At 44.5% G+C, this 18095-nt stretch overlaps 1 protein-coding gene across 1 annotated transcript in view; it reads right to left on the reverse strand.

Moving 5' to 3' along the window:
• LOC130132862 (cadherin-22) overlaps positions 1–15463 on the reverse strand; it is a 147043-nt gene extending 131580 nt beyond the window's left edge. The window contains exon 1 of the mRNA XM_056301884.1: positions 15230–15463. Coding sequence (XP_056157859.1) covers positions 15230–15463 — 234 coding nt within the window. The remainder of the gene's footprint in view (positions 1–15229) is intronic.
• Positions 15464–18095: the final 2632 nt, after the last annotated feature.

The raw sequence follows: 18095 nt of genomic DNA on the forward strand, positions 1-18095 counted from the left end.
CCGTTGGGGTGGACTCAGTGTAGCAGGAGAAACGATCCCGAAACAGAGTAAAATTGTCAATCGAGCCTACATTGTGAGCTCTGCAGGCAGAGATAAGGATTCTGCTGAAACGCCCTGCTCCACAGGCCATCGTCAGAATATGACCTGAAATAAAAACGGACGGTCGACAAGTACCTAAAATGCTGAAAAGGCCATTAAACTCTTTTTTGGTTAATTCAGACTGCTGATGAGCAGCGTCATTTGTCCCCACATGAACGTTCACTTGATGGGTGGAGGACCGAAGTGAGCGCAGCAGCCCCGGGAGCTTATCCAGGATATCAGGGACTGTGGCTCCAGGGAAACGGTGTGTGGTTGCGTTGAGAAAAAGGATGTTCCTGATTACGGAATCCCCAACTATTACTGTGGCTGGGGAGGAAAGGGGACGAGGAGATGTTGGCTGTGGGTTCTCATGGCAGGAGAGTACGTGAGTCACACTGTGTTGAAATGGCCAACTGGGGATGTGGTGTATGAGAAAGCAAGTGCTGTAACGAGGGAGCAACATCAGCTCTGAAAATGGATTTCCCTTCTGACTCAGGGCAAGAAAGACTTCAAGAGCACGTAATCATGGCCTATTTCAGGATCTTGTGATGGGAAGAGGAGGTCATCACCTGAGATGAGGGTTGTTGTTTTGGTTTCACAGTGGGATGATGAGCCACTTGAACGCTGCTAGCCACTAGCAGGGAAGCTGCAGTGTTGGCAGGCGCCATTTTTGCAGAAGAGGCCAGAAGGGGGATGTTGGAACCGTAGGAACATCAGCTGGGTGTACCGGAGTGTCGTAAGACAGGGTTGCATAGCTGTTGGAGAGGCTTAGGCGGGGGGGGGGAGGGGCATCCAAGCATCTCTTGCAACTGCGGACCACTGCTTGGGCCCAGGACGACTGGTCGTTAGGTGTCGAGCAGAAGGAAAACCATGGACAAGTGGAGGGGTTCCACAGCACTGTGTTCTGGATGGTTGCACTGAGAGAGGCAATCTATTCGGACTGTCCAGAAGCCACGTTCATGAAGCTGGTCAAAATGTCTTTCTCGTGGAGTTCATTAGAAAGCCGTCGAACAGCCTCTTCAAGGTCAGCAATCTTTCTATTTGCTTTCTTTAGTACCACACATTCTTCACAGGGCAAAGTTGGCATACTTGTTTGGTCAGCTTAGCCACAGACTAGAAACAAGCCACAAGCACTACAGAATCAGAGGCTTCAGTGCGATCAAGTCAGTGCAAGAGCCGATGATCAAATAAAATCCATAAAATAATAACAAAGGCAAACCATAAAATGAAAAAAAATCTAATGGTCCCAAGGGTTGTTTTTTTTAAGTTATTATCTATTAAAGTTCAAAGCAAGCGGAGCAACAGACAAACAACCGTCAGCTTGGAACCGGATGTGACCTGTGTGGTCTGTAGTCCAGCATGTACTGTCCTCACAGTGGGCTGCGTGCACTTCACTTTCTGCTTGTAGGCAGGAACCAAGAACACTGACAAGTGGTCAGACTTCCCAAAGGAAGGTCGTGAGATAGACCTGTAAGCTGCCTTGATTGTGGAGTAACTGTGGTAGACAGCCATATTGCCTCTGGTTGGGCAGGTGACATGTTGGTAAGATTTTGGTAGCACAGATTTCAGGTTACAGCAGTTAAGTCCCCTGCCATAATTGAAACGGCCTCAAGATGCTAAGTTCTCCTGCCTGGTAATGGCTCTATACAGTTCGTCCAACATCGCTGCAACAGTAGCTTGCAGTGGTATGTAGAGAGCAGTTAACAACACAGGACTGAGACTATTTCCATGTCAGTGCCCCATGAATTGTTAATAAAGAAGTATACACCACCTCCCTTTACCTTGCCAGTAGTCAGTACGGAACAATCCATGCAGTGCACACAAAAACCCTCTGGTTGTATTGCCCTATCGGATGTATTAGGGCCCACCCATGTCTCTGTAAAGCAGAGCACACAACAGCCTTTCATGTCCCTTTGAGAGCTTTTTCAGCAATGAAGTTCATCCAGCTTGCTGTTGAGGGGCTGGATGTTAGATAGCAGTATGCTGGGAGTCGGAGGCCAGGTACGATGCCATCTTAGCCTCACTAGGGCTCCACCTCGTTTACCTCAGCTCTGGCAGCGCTATCTCTGGCTATTACTCTGTGGTGGTACCTGTTTGTTGGTGGTACCTGTGGCTTCCAGCTGTTGGGAATGTCAAATCCTATGTCCGCCTGACGACATTTGAGATGCTATGTGGCAGTACTGAGCTCCGGACATCCCTGGCCCAGTTTAACCCGATAGTAGATTAGTTGGAGCCAGTCGTGGCTCCAAACTTGCTCCTAACTGAAAATAATCACATAATCTTCAAATCAACTATTTCAAATCAGCATGTCAATATTTCCTACATCGTAGCAGTAATTGGCAGATGGTCAGGACATTTTGCAATAACGGCATGGAGTTACCAGTTAACACCAAGGAATAAACAACAATGCTGCATAAACAATATTCATGATGCAACACAACTGTTTTGTATGCACCCTTTTGAAGATGCATTTTATATTCTAAATGTAATCTGAATTAGTTACTCTTTTCTGAATATTGTAGGTGAATACATTACTGATTACATTTAGCACAATGTACTCAGTATTCGAGTTGTATTTCACAGTATTCTGCCTAACTCTGCCTATTTATCAACCTCATCATCAGTAGTACGTGAGAGGTTTAGTCAGCTGAAGGCTGCAGATATCCACTGAAATTCACCGTGGAGGAATTCTCAAGCTTCAAGGAGCAAACCCAAGGCAAAACGGGACACAAACATGTTGCTGTGAAAACTAAGTTAGCACAGCAACCTGAAAGAATGAAAGGGAAGGTTTTTTTTTATTCCCCCCCCCCCGCCATTGGTTTTTAAGATTAAATAAGTACATCTTTTCCAGGGCACATCGGTGGAGGTCATAAGGGTGAAGCAGCGCAGAAACCCACAGCAAAGAAAGTACACAAAGCAGTCGACCCATGGAAAACCAGCTCTTTCAAACAAACACATCCTCCGGTGCACAGACAAAGGCTCAAACTTGCACACAAATTATTTCTCAAGGGTTTCTAAGGCCACGCAGGATGAACAAAACACAAGTTCTTTCTTTCTATTGACAAGTTGCCTTTACGTTTTATAAACAGACACCACAGAAATGGTCATTGGCATTACTTGGGCCATGATGGAAAACAAGAGCTCTTACCAAGCTCCTTGCAGAAGCTTTGTTTCCATATGTATTGCATTCCCTTGCTGTTTATACAGTCTCCCACAAAGACTATTAGACTGTCGAAAAAAATGGAGCTGTCGAATCACTGGAGTCAGCAAGGATTCATTATCCAAATGTACTGAACAAAGCTGGCATTTTATTGCCACGTGAGTGACCATTTTATGGCTAAATCATATTTCATTAGCAGAGTAATAGCAGCAAAAGTGTGATACAGAGGGGCAGAGACAGAGAGAGAGAGACAGAGAGAGAGAGCGACAGAAATACAGAGAGAGAGAGATGGGGAGAGAGAGAGAGAGAGAGAGAGAGAGAGAGAGAGAGAGAGAGACCTTTGACCAATTCTTTAATGGTCCAATTTTTCATTTACATTAAAAAAACAGTAGACTTAACACAGATACTCCAATACATATTGAACAACAAGCCCCATACACAGCAAAAAGAAAGATACAAGACCCTCCCTTTTTCAGAAATTAAGAGCACGTAATTGATTTTCTACAGTGCACAGAAGATCTCCATGTCCCCAAACAGGAACACATTCTTCCAAGTTTGAAATCATTTTAAAGCGAGACTGACCTGCCCTTTCTGAACACATTTTTTAACATTGGGAGTTTGAATCATAACCTAAAATAGGTGTGGTTTTATGAATTCAAAGCTATTGGCTACTGTCTTCCTGGGTGTTCACATGGGTGGGGCTCGGTACCGCTCGTCACTTGCCATAGAAAAAAATGGTGGTAGGCCTACGGCATGGCAGTGCAATACAACTTGGCGAATAATATGTTCGATGATACAAATAACTGTTAGATAGATGATAGAAATTTAGATAAATAGACAGACAGATAGATAGATAGATATATAGATAGATAGCAACATGTCGTAGCAAGATTGATCATAAAGTCTCGGCAAAATAGCACAAACTCGAGCCAAGTAGCTAGCAGGAGGGGGTGAAAGAACGGCTTCTCCGTGGTTTTATAGCATCTCGCTACGGACACACCCTATATGCAAATTGACTGGTGTCTACGTATCAACCGGCACAATTTGTCATTGGATACCGTCTACAGTCAATCACAGATCTCTCTCGAGTAGCCGCAGACGCGCTGTTTTGGCCACTGAATTTCTCCGTAGTCACATTCCAACTTGTAACATAGCCTATCAATAGGAATTTTCAGTTTGATGTCAGTATCACTTTAAAATATGTGAACTCAATTTTCAGTCGAGCAGCATCTATGGACCCTGTGCCTTTCATTTTGTTTCTTCTACTAAGCCTAATACTAATTTTTGTCTGACCTATCAGAAAATTAACCAAGGTGACATGTCTGCACTGTACTGCCGTGTACCTAGGACCAAAGACAAACAGGCTGTTTTCGAAAACCTCTCCTAAACCTCTGAGCCATCGCCGCAGCACAAAGAAAAGATGGTACAGGGACCTCCAGCTGCCGTTGGCAGATGAACCTGGTGTCAGCACCTTCAACCACCTCTACTCCTGTACACTGGCTAGTGATGTTCTGTCGAGAACCTTTACAGTGATTGCATACAAGATCTTCTTTGATGTTCTTGACAAAGTCCTGTAGTTCTGGTGCTTTAAAAGACAGAATGGCCCTGTTCACTTTCTGCTACTCCTCCACTGCAGCACGGATGGACAAATATGGAGAAACAGGCCGCATAACTGGCTGATCCTCTCTACACTCTGCTCCTAGTGCCTCTCTGAAGAAACCAGAAAGTGCACAGACCACATCCTCCAACGGATTCTCCATTAGACGAAGAGATATAAAACTAGTCTCTTGGCTCAAAATTGCAGCAGTTTTCCACTGTCCTCCTGATCTGAGACACGCGAGTTTAGTATGTCCAGTTCTTGTGAGGGATCTCCGTACACTGATGGAGCTGAGCATCTGTAGTGCATCACCGGGTTATAGAACAGGGGTTCCTCCCCTACACTGCCATAGATCCGGGAGTAGTCTTTCTTGATGTTTAAGACTGTTCGCCAAGCTCAGAGGACAACTCGATATGAAGTTGTCATAGTGAACTCCATGCCAGCTAGTTCCAGATGGAACGAGTGCTTGTCATAATTCAGGTTCATACTCCTACAAAGCAACACAAATGCGGTTTCACTCCAAAGCTGTTGTTTATGATATAATAGTCGCTGTACAGTTTGAAGGCAAAAAGCTGTGATATGACTGCAGAGGTCAATCAGGCCCTGGCCACCTTCTAACACTGGTAGGAACAATATAGCAGATTTGGTACAGTGAAAGCCTCCCCAGAAGAAGTTCACCAGCCTCTTCTGTACTTCTCTTATGAGCATGCCCGGAGGTTCTCCAACTGTATACTGGTGCCAGAACATCGAGGCAATCAAATGATCAAATGAACAATCAAGTCTCTCCCCCTATAGGAAAACTGAGGCTGGATCCAAGTCCATCCAGACAATCGGGCACTGATCTTTTCAACTAAACCCTCCCAGTTTTTGCTAAGAAAGCGATCACTGCCAAGAAAGACACCTAAGCATTTCATCACTTCCGTGTTCCACTGCAGCCCAGCGGTTAATTTTGGCTTCTCTTTATTGTTCCACCCCCTTCCAGTAATACACCCTCAGATTTTGGCCAATTAAGTTTTGCAGAAGAAGCTTGTTTGTAGAAGGCCAATTTCTGCTTGAGAATTTTAACATCATTTTGAGTTGTTATGAAAACTGTGACATTGTCAGTGTATGCTGACAAACTAACAGAATTAGTGATGTTCTCTGAAAAGGTTAACCCTGAAACAACCTGCCTGAGCTGAATTAAAAGAGGCTCGATCGCCAGGGAATACAGCATTCCAGATAAGGGGCAACCCTATCTTAGACCTCTCTGAACAGAAACAGGTCGGCTGAGTCCACCGTCTACATATAACAGAACACGTGCTCCAGAATACAACTTGATCCATGAAATACATTTTTCTTCAAAACTAAAACCTTCAAGTGTTTTGTACAAATAACAATGATCAACCCTATCAAAAGCCTTCTCCTGCTCTATAGAAAGAAGACGAATGTCCAGCTCCTGGAGCTTAGATATAATGTCCCTTGTCAAAAACAGATTATCCTTGATTATACGGTCAGGAACACAGTACATCTGGCTATAATGTACAACAGTATCCATACATTTTTTGAGTCTATTTGAAAGAGATTTTGCAATTATCTTATAGTCTGTACATAACCAGTCTCCAGTTTTTCAGTAAGGCAAGAGCTCTCTTTCTGGGTAACAATGTTAGGACAGCCTGTCTACAACTCAAAGATAAAGTCCCAGAATCTAAACAGTCTTCATGTAAGTCTTGTCCAGTTAGACTCCCGAACCTCTTGTAAAACTCAGAAGGAAGTCCATCAACTCCAGAGGCTTTGCCACAGCTGAGCTGCTGAACTGCTGCAGACATCACATAAAAGGAGATGGGAGACTCCAGCGAGGCTACCTGTGTTTCACCCAGCTGAGGCAGTCTCTCCAGTATCTCCTTCACACAGTCAGAGTCACAGTTCTCTGCACTGAACAGGCCACTGTACAAGTCTATGGCCAGCTTCCTCATCTATGATGGGTCAGTTGTTATCGCCCCATTTGCTATCATTCCAAATAATCACTTCATCTTCTAATATCTAAATTTCTTCCTCTAATTCTTCAAAGCAAATTTTCTCTATAGCTAACATATTCTTTGTATTGCTGACAGAAAATCCTAAGTTATGTTTTTCATACCTCCCATTAAACGACACGACTAGATTTTGCGAAGACTCATTTAAATACATGAATGCCTGTCTCCACAGGGAGTGAACATGCTGTAGTCTAGCGTCATTACAACCCAGACGAAATGTTCTGAACCCACTAGCAAAATTTTCAAAATGACTCAGTTCTCTTTCAAGGAGCTCATTCGAGATAAACGGAGGTATGCCTAACATGGTAATAGGTGTCGATGGCACAAATGGTGAGATGGCGACAAACAGATCGTCTAGCACCAGCCCAGATAGCATCCGGATGCGGGCCACTTCAGGCAGTGAAGCGGCACTGATGGCCTTCTTCTGGCCCAGACAAAATGGTAGTAAGCCTGAAGTGGCCCACCTGTATAATAGCAAATATGGCCCAAATATGCCAAATCAAATGTGGGCCTTTTTTGGCAAAGATGCGGTGCTCTCGGCAACATGTGTGTGTGTGTGTGTGTGTGTGTGTGTGTGTGTGAGAGAGAGAGAGAGAGAGAGAGAGAGAGAGAGAGAGAGAGAGAGAGAGAGAGAGAGAGGCTCGCCAAGTCTGCTCAGTTAGAGTAAAATCATGATATGGAAACGTAAATGACCGCAGCTCGTCCAGGAGGCACACTGCCTGCCTTTAATCCTCTATTGCTCTAATTATAGCGTTGATACCAACAGTCCAGCAGACGCACTGTGTGTGTGTGTGTGTGTGTGTGTGTGTGTGTGTGTGTGTGTGTTTGTGTGAGGGGTGGGGTAAGAGATGGGCCACAGACAGACATTCATGCAGACATGCATGAGTATGCACACATAGGTGTACACACCAAACACACACACACACACACCGACTATTAATAGATCAGATGTGTGCCCTGATCCCATGACGTGTAATAACTGGATAATCTTAATAATAAAACCATCTTTCTTTTCCCTCCCGCTGTGTTCCCCTTCCGGCAGCCCCCACCCCCCAAACCTACACCCTGCCCCCCTTCACACACACCCTTTTATGTCGGTTCACTGCTTTCTGTGCCACACTCATCTGTAAGGAACTACATGAAGCCCCCCTCTCTCTTTCATTCTGTCACTCGCTCGCCTTACCTGTTGTTTCTTCCTTCCTTCTTGCCCCCTCTATCTTATGCTCTTTGTCTCTGCTTCCTGTCATCCCTCTCACTCTCTTTCTTAGTCTCTCAATCTCTCGCTCTCATTCTCTTTTCATACCTCTCTTTCTGTCATTCTGTCCATACTAATTTTCTGCCTCTTGCCTCTATTTTCATTCTCTCTCTTGCTCTCTCTTTTTCTCCTCCACCCTTGTCCCTTCCTTTTCTTTCCCTCTCTCGCTTTGTCGCTTAATTTGCTTTCTCTCCTTTTCTCTCTCTCTCTCTCATTTTTTCTAGTCTCCATTTTGTCATCGTCTCTCGCCCTCTTTTATTCTTCCTTCATATCTTCCTTTTCCCTTACTTCCCTTTCCCTCTAGATTTTGATCTTTGTCTTTTCTTCACATTCTGTCCTTCTCTAACTCCCACTCTCTCTCCTCTGTCATCAATTCCCTCCCTTCTCTGTCTCTCTCTACCTACCCCTTGTTCCTTCCACCCCCCCTCCCATCTTTGGCTCCGTCTCTTTGATCGCTTTCTTTCCGTCTCCTTCATTATGTCTCATACCCTCTCCCTCTGTCTCGCCATCATTTCCTTCCTCTTTCTTCTACATTTTCTCTGTCTTTCTCTCTTGAATGTCCCTTCTGTCTCTCCCTCCATCTTTCATTATTTGCCTCTTGATAAAAACAACAAAATATTTACTATTTCTATAGCACCATACATTGTAGTTCAAAGTGCACTACAACAAACAAACAAACAACAGATAAAACAAATGTTACTACTACCACCACTACTACTACTACTACTACTACTACTACTACTACTACTACTACTACCAGCTCTTAAAGAGGTAGTAGTGTTGGGTCAGGGTTAGGGTTAAGACTTTTAACAGATTAAGACCGTTTTAAGACCTCTAGACCTTGAGATAGTGGAACTCCAAGATTTAATTGAATCCACAGGAAATTGAGGGCATACTGAAGCGCTCAAATCCAAAAAAGCTTTGTTAGCTGACCTATTAGACACTAAAGTTCAGGGAGCACTGGTTCGCTCACGTTTCCAGAGTACCAACCAGATGGACGCTCCAACCAAGTTTTTCTTTGGCTTGGGAAGAAGAGTGGCCAGAGCAGGTACATCCGCACCTTAAAGTCAGCTGCAGCAACTCACAGAACCTCACAGAATCCAAAGACGGGCAGTTCAGTTCTACTCTGAGCTGTGCAAAACAGTGTATGTGGAGAGCGAACGGCTGTTTGGGTGTTCTGTGTTTGCCCACAGTCTCGAGAGATGACCATCCTGAGCTGGAGGAAGCACTGGTTTTAGAGGAGCCATATGCAGCCCTGCAGGGGATGGATGTAGGAAAAGTCCCAGGCATTGATGGTCTTCCTATGGAGTTTTATACGATCTTCTGGGGTGAACTTTGTCAAGATCTTTTCTTCTTTTTTTTAAAAATGTATTTCTGATTTTTCCCCTTTTTCTCCCAATTTAGTGGCCAATCGATCCCTATTTTAGCTCAAACACCCACCCTCGTACTGCACGCGTTCGCCAACTGCATCTCTAAGGCCGGCAGTCTCGCCACTTTCGTGACAAGGTGAATCCAAGCCGAACCACTGTTTTCCCGACACACACAGAGATGCATTCATGTGACGAACACAAGCCGACTCCACCCCTCTCCCGAAGACAGCGTTGCCAATTATTGCCGCTTCATCGAGTCCGGCCATAGTCGGATCTGACGAGACCGGGGCGCGAAACCCGGTCCCCAGTGGGCAACTGCATCGACACACAAAGCCGATGCTTAGACCGCTACACCACCGCGGACCCCCGTCGAGATCTTATCGAGGTTTTCAATGAAAGTTTTGAATATGTGACTCTGCCTCTGAGCTGCAGGAGAGCAGTCATTACTCTGCTACCAAAGAAAGGAGACCTTCAAGACATTAAAAATTGGCGGCCAGTCTCCCACCTCTGTTCAGATTATAAAATCTTGTCCTAGGCTCTGGCTAAGCAGTTGAAACATGTGATGAATGAATTAATTCACCTGGACCAGGCTTACTGTGTGGCCGGGAGATCCATCATCGACAATGTGTCTTTAATCAGGTATGTTTTGGATGTACGTGGTTCTTTGGGTACAGATTTTGGTTTCATCTCATTAGTCCAAGAAAAAGCACATGACAGAGTTGAGCACCTTTATCTTTGGAAGGTTTTGGTGCAGTTTGGTCTCAGCCAAAGACTCAAAGGTCTCAGCGTCTCATTGCTAGGATCAAGGTTTTGTACCGAGACATTCAGAGTGTGCATTGAAGATAAATTGGGGGTTGAGTGTTCCCTTCACAGTATACAGAGATGTCAGACAGGGCTGCTCTCTACATGGAATGCTCTATGCATTTTCTATTGAACCCTTGTTACACAACATGAGGTCCTGTATTGATGGGTTGGTTTTACCAAGTTTTGATACTGCTCATGTCTTATCTGCCTAAGCTGATGATGTCACGGTCCTGATTAGAAACCAATCTGAAATTAATATTGATGACAAAATTGTGTTTGACTCTGCTGGTAAACTGGAGAAAAGGTGGAGCAGTGGCCATTGGAAACTGGTTTGGTGGGCTTCCAGTTTACCAAAGGGTTTGGGATGGAAAAAAGATAAGTGTCAGATATCTGGGTGTTTATCGTGGTAATGAAGAGACGGTTAAGAGAAACTGGATGAATGTTAAACAAGTGGAAATGGCTGCTCTCGCAGATGTCTTTGAGAGGAAGAGTTCAAATAAACAGTGTGGAAGGAGTTTGCAAGTAGCACTTTGAGGAGAACAAATAAGTTAGGACTTGACACCGCATTGTTTTAATGGATTCTAGGTTTTTAAATTTGTCCTCTTTGCCCGCGTTTTATAGAGGAGTTTTTAAGGCTTGGCACCTGCTGTGATTCTGTGACATTTTATTAAAGTTGCTTCCCGGTCGCTCGTTGACAGACACAGGCTGTCAACACTTAAACCGAAATGGCACTTGAATGGACTGTGTTATTAATTGTTTATGCTTTTTTGTTTTGTTCTCTCTGTTTTTATGTTTGTAGTGGTATAGATTTTAGGGACTTGTTGGACGTGCATTTTTATCTTTCCTTTTGCACTGCTGTGGGCTGGAAGAAACGGTATTGGTTTTTTTTGTGCAGGTACGTAATGAAAATGACAATAAACAAAATCTTGACTTTTAAAAAGTCAAAGTCTCTCTCTCTCTCTCTCTCTTTCTCTCTCACAGCAGGCTAACAGAAAGTCCTGTCAGCTGGAGCTGGCGTTGGCCTCATGCCTCTACCCGGTGTGAATGTGGCACACAGTGGCTGACAAATAACAACTAGGGCCATTATGATGGCCGGCCCTGCTGCAGAGACAACAACAGTGTCCATTTGTAATAACGGTGTGATCAATTGACACTGAGAAGTTTGTAAAGCACCTGCCAAGTCTTCAGGAAATGGAGGAAAAAAATAAGTCCACCAAACCACGTGATTGATGTGTGACTCATCTTTGAGTCCGCCGCTGTTGGCATCAATACCCTGTCCTTTGAGATCATGTCATTTGTGAGGCAATCGAATCCTACATGCTGTCCACTCTCATCCACTCATTAAGGGTTCAATTGGAAACCAGTGGGACGAATGAGATGCGAATTAGGAGGGGGGCGGGGTGTAAAACACTGGCGACTGTAAAGCAATATGACATAGACTCGATGTGGCATCTGTTCATAATATTTGGTCACGCTGGAAAGATGCCATTTGATAATTTCACGTCCAATATCCTCTCCAGGAGGGAGGATGGGTCATAGCAGTCGTCATCAAAGAACTGTTCTTTGGACAATGTCCGGTTCAACACAGTACAAGTTATTGCTTATTACTTGTTTGGAAAGTTACTGAATCCTCTAATAACCCTGAGCACTGCGACAGCTCGGATGCCTTGCTTGGCTGTTTCTGTCAAAACGATAAAGGGAATAGGTTTGCCGTTTAGTGTCCTGCAAACCATTTGGCAGATCAAGCCTTTGACTTTTAATCATGGCTGTCACATAAAGCTTGATGGATAAGTTTAAGAGTTTAACCAACTACATTAAACTAAACATAAATGTTCATTAACTTACGGGAAATAATGGAAAACGAATGAAAGACGCTTCACTGCTAAAAACGAACAACAAAATACAAACAGCAACAAAACAAGAATGTTTGTAGCTGAATTTGGTTTCATATCAGCGAGTTGTTTTAGGAATGTGGATGGTTAAAGCTGAAATGCAGGTGTGATGTAGTTTGCAATACTTTAGACCAGTGGTTCTCAACCTTTTTGGGGTGCTGGACCCCCTGCATATTTTTGATCTACCCTGAGGACCCCTCCACCTGATCTTGGGGGAGGGGGGTTGCAATTTGATAGAAACAGTAGAAACTGCATTTTAAATTGCATTATAGCATTTATTCACTCTTTGGGGCAAAAATAAGAGCGTTCAGTTGTAACTTAGATATAGTTAACAAAACAGAATTCTTATGCAGTAACTTTCAGATATATGTAACTAAACAGAATATGTATTCAGTAACTTTCAGATATATGTAACAAAACAGAATATGTATTCAGTAACTTTCAGATATATGTAACAACAGAATTTTTATGCAGTAACTTTTAACAATGCAAACGGGAGCGAGATCTCTTATTAAAATACACTAAATTACACTTGTGAAACAGATGTAACTAGAGAAAAAAGTCATGTTACCCTTTATAGTTTAGGTAGATAAAGGTCTCAGTCACATTTGAGTAAAATAATCCTATTTCTATAAATGTCACAGGATCTTTTTTTTAAAGACATTTTATTTTCACGGACCCCTTGCAATTACACCACGGACCACTAGGGGTCCGCGGACCCCCGGTTGAGAACCACTGCTTTAGACTGTCTTGTGTTAGCTTTGGTCCCAGGGTCCAGTTTTACAAGGGTGGGAACTGTTTGCTGATGAGCTGACGGCACACCAGCCACAATGACTATGTTTACGTGACGTTAGAAAAAGTTGATTTATTGTGTTAGTCCGACTAAAACTGGACTTTTAAAATATATGTAAGCGTGTTAGTCCCGATTGAAATCGTGCTAAATCGAATTTCTCGAAGTGGGAGTAACACACCTAGATGATGCGGGTGGGGATGGGTTTACTCCGGCATGTACACGCTTCAATCGTCCCCGAACTGGCCTAGGCGTTCTGCGCATGATCCATAGCTCCCATGGCGGTGTCATCCAGTAGCAAAGCAGCTGAAAGGGGGCATATTGCCACCTACCGTACCGGGGTCGGACACACTTCCGCCAATAAATCGATTCTCCCCCGGTTCTTGTCTACTGGGACAACGACAGTTGTCCAACCACATGGCCTAATGGAGCTATAACCGTAGCTTGACTTCACTGTGCATGTAAACCCACTGAATGGCAGCTACACCTGGTTTGTACTCCCACAGCCAGAGGGAGGGACAGATGGAGAAAATCACGGATTTCAGCTTTACGCGTCTCCTGCTGAAACTGTGGCACTTTTTAAGTCTCCAAGGGCCAAGCACACAGGATGCATCCACAGTCAACACAATATGCCATCTCCTTATTCCCACACAGCCTGTGTAACGTCTTCGGCAGTATACAGAACCCCTGAAGTTACGGCCATACAAAACAGAACGGGTCTACGCAGATTCAACCGACAAAACAGGAATAATTAACAGTTTCTCTGTTTCTTCAGTGAACAATAGTTCTATTGAACCTTATTCATCCAACAGTAACTGCACTTCCATCCAAATGGTTTTGTGTTTTTTTTTTCTTGTGGAAAATACAAGCTTGATGAAAAAGGCAAATTATAAATAAAATCTCCAAAATTTGCATAAACCTTTTTTTTGCGCTCCCTTGAGGTGGCTGAACTGTTTGACAAAACAAAATATGATAAACTGTAACGGAAATGCATTTTGCCCATAAAAATGAATGCAACGTGGACAGAATTGAGTTACATAATCAGCCGTTTCTCCATCTTAACTTCACATTAAGGGCTCATGTCGTGTGTGCCTGTGTATTTCCGTCACTAAGATTTGCCGTCATCGCCGGGCAACACTAAACGTGTTGCGTAGCTAAATCAAAAACACAATAAAAACATATCCGATATGAGTCGCACACCTTAAAGATTCGATACTCACTTCACATGTAAACGAAAGGGTCACCCCGCAACCAAAATACAAAACACAGGACTGGAAGCTGCTTATCACTCCCAATTCTCTTTTTCCGCCCAACATTTGATTATCCGCTTGAAATTTATTCGAAAGTTGGTTGGAAACATGACTAGTGACTATCTGAAGACTTTCCCCTTTTTCTTCCTTGTTTTACTTCTTGGTGAGCTACACTTAGGGTATGGTCACACATGTGCAAAATTATTCATTCATTCATTCTTCTATCCATTATCCAAACCGCTTATCCTGCTCTCAGGGTCGCAGGGATGCTGGAGCCTATCCCAGCAGTCATTGGGCGGCAGGCAGGGAGACACCCTGGACAGGCCGCCAGTCCATCACAGGGCCGTCCCACACACACACATTCACAACTAGGGACAATTTAGTATGGCCAATTCATTGACCTACATGTCTTCTGACTATGGGGGGAAACCAGAAGAAACCCACACAGACACGGGGAGAACATGCAAACTCCACACAGAGGACGATCTGGGCCGACCCCCAAGGGTGGACAACCCCGGCGCTCAAACCCAGGACCTTTTTGCTGTGAGGTGACCGTGCTAACCACTGCGCCACCGTGCCGCCCTACAGTAAACATCAACAATCAAATGTAAATGCTGCAAACATTCCCAAATCCTCTGTGAATAGTACACATGGCCGTTGAAACTCTAATGGCCACGCCCACATTTGCATATGAAACCGATCGCTGGCTTCGGTCGCCGTGCAACTGCCCTGCCCACAAGGGTGGTGAATTTTCGCCTCCCATTCACTTCCATTCTAAGGGGGAATGGAAGTGAATGGGGGGCGAAAAAATATTTGCTTCCGGCGGCAAAGTAAATCCACCAGTCAAAATTCCCCAAAGTTGAACTCCGCGTGAAGCGAAGATGCAAATTTGCTTTGCCACGGGAAGCAAATGTTTTCATTTCCCCTTCGCTCGCATAGAATGGAAGTGAACGGGAGGCAACTATTCGCCAGTGTTTATTCTGGTGCTCGCGTGACTGTGTCCTTAAACAGTATGTCTTACCTTGCCCACATAGAGGGGCTCGGTGCCCGTGTACTCCTCCACCACAAAGAACTGGTTCCAGACCCAGCCTCTCTTGACCCGCTCATGGGACATGACCCCTCGTTCCAGACTCCTCCCCAGCGGCTTCAAGCCGCTAGTCCGTGAGGCCGTGGACAGGCCGAAACCACAGCAGCTAAGAAGAAGAGACGCCGTGGCCAATAGTATCCACACTTTGGTTCTCCAATATGGAGCCATCTTATGGGAAAATAACAGAGGGCTCCTTCTCCACACTACATGTGATGTCGGACCAGAAAAAGAGACCGGAGATGTCTTTCAGGTATTCGTTTTAAGTCGAATTAAAAGAGATAATGATAATAATACACAAATCCACTTGAGCAGACTCCAGACCTCGATGATGTGGAATCCACCGGATTCGTTCTACGGCCTTAATTGGTTTCGTCCATGGATTTGGAGAAAGGGCAGGTCATGAAACTCCGCGAGTCCTTTGGATTTAGGAGAGCGACAGAGATTTCCTCTTCTGTGCGACTTCGGAGATCATCATGAGAATATTACTGTATCTCCACCACGCTGTTCGAGCTGGTGATATTCCTCTGCAACGCAAACCGAAGAAGAAGAAAGCGTGGGGACTTGGGATATTTGTTTCGTGCCAGATGGTTCCAAAGGTGGACAAAAAAGAAGGACAAAAAAGAAAGAAACTTTTAAACTCTGAAGTTTAACAGGAAAATGTCAGCATTAGCAAATGTGACTTCACCATTTACAAAACACATAAAGGCAAAGAGGAAATTGCAACGGAATTGCGGACCACCTCCCAAGGCTACTGTGGAGGAAGTTGTCATCCATTCTTGGCTCGGTGTTTTTCCCAAAAACAAAAGAAATACTATGATCTGAACATAGGGTGCTTTGTTAAAGGCCGTCACATCTTACGGGAATCCTGTAAAACCGATCCTCGGGATTCGTTAAAATTCCTTGGGGGGGGGGGACTGCTGTAGGGGGTTTATCCCTAATTTGTCCATTCAGGTTTGGGTACGATTTGTAAAATTCCTCTGTACACAAAGTCCCTCACAAAGACAGAGGGTTTCCCTCCTCCCAGCTGATTTGTTTTCTCGGTGACACGAATGGCGGTTGGAGGAAAGCGTCCTCCAGAGCTCGCCATCTGTTTACTGTTGAAAAGTCCGGCAGTGTTGCGTCGCTTCCGCCCCGTCCGTGCTCGGAGGACAGCGAGACAAAGAAAAAAACCTGAAAGACAGAAAAAGAAATGATTGTTATTGCAGCTCATTTTCTAGTTTGTATTCTTTAACAAGGTTTCATTGTTTTCTCACCCCAAACCTTTTGAAGGCAATGCAATTATCTCATAAAGCCGAAAGGTTTGGGCTGATGTAATTTACTCCTCCTCGCCTTAGGGTTTAATGCCAGATCATGACCAGTGCAAAACTGTTATTTACTTAAATATATGCCATGAAATCAAATAAATGACTCAAGGGTGAAATATAATAAAAACATCATCTTAACAGATGTAAATCTCATGCCCAAATAAGGGATTCCAGATCCAACCCTGTTCTGTCTAATGCAAAAATACAGAGTTGTAAACTCATTTCCTTTCATGGCGTCTAATTCGAATATTATCTCTCTTTACTTTCGAAGGCTATACTCTCTTATGTATGTCCAGACTGCTTGAGGTGCATTTAGATGGGTTTTGAAGCTGCATTTATCACTGGCAATTGTTAGCTTAGCATAAGCTGTACTTGCCCCTATCTTCTACCAGCGTCACATACTCTCGTAACCCAATGATGCAAGAGCCACGCCAGGGTGGTTAGCAAAATAATTCTTGAAAAATGCAATAACCTCATTTGTCCATTCATTATCCAAACTGTTTATCCTGCTCTCAGGGTCGCTGGAGCCTATCCCAGCACTCATTAGATGGCAGGCAGGAACCCACACAGATACGAGGAGAACATGCAATTTCCACAGAGGACGACCCGGCATGACCCCCAAGGTTGGACTACCCCGGGGGTCGAACCCAGGGCCATCTTGCTGTGAGGCGACCACGCTAACCACTGCACCACCGTGCCGCCCTCATCATTTGTCATTTCTACTTCCATCCATTCATTCATTATCCAGGCCACTTATACCAATCGGGGATGCGGGATGCTGGAGCCTATCCCAGCAGTCACTGGGCTGCAGGCGGGGAGAGGCCGCTAGTCCATCACAGGGCTGACACACACAAACACACACATTCATACCTAGGGACGATTCAGTACGGCTGATTCACCTGACCTACAAGTCTTTGGACTGTGGGAGGAAACCCACGCAGACACGGGGAGAACATGCAAACTCCACACAGAGGACGACCCCCAAGGTTGGGCTACCCCGGGGCCTGAACCCAGGACCTTTCTGCTGTGAGGCCACCGTGCTAACCACTGCCTCACCGTGCCTCCTCATTTCTAAATATATTACTCAATATATTGTACAAAGCAGAATGACTGGCAAACAGGGCCCAAAAACCCTATTCACTTTAACTATAGGTGAAAAATAAATGCGTCGGGACGTAGTCTCAGAGCTCAGAAATGACGACACTTTAGAAGTCCATAGAAAGTATTTTTCTGTCCCCACCACTTTATTCCCGCCTCTCCGCGTACTGAGCCACAAAACAAAAAAATATGTTGGCATTTTTTCTCTCTTTCTTGGATAATGTAACGGAAACTTTTTCCAAACGGTTTCTGTTGTGCTCAGCAAGAATTCAAACAACGAGCTACGAGTCACCGCGAACCACGGGGAAGAGGACATCAAACCGGGTGTGTAGAAAACAGGAAAGACAGTTGGAAAGAGAGACACAAAATCACAAACGTTCAAACCAGTGGCGGATGGT

This window comes from Lampris incognitus, chromosome 2, assembly GCF_029633865.1.
Source record: "Lampris incognitus isolate fLamInc1 chromosome 2, fLamInc1.hap2, whole genome shotgun sequence".
Taxonomy (NCBI): Eukaryota; Metazoa; Chordata; class Actinopteri; order Lampriformes; family Lampridae; genus Lampris; species Lampris incognitus.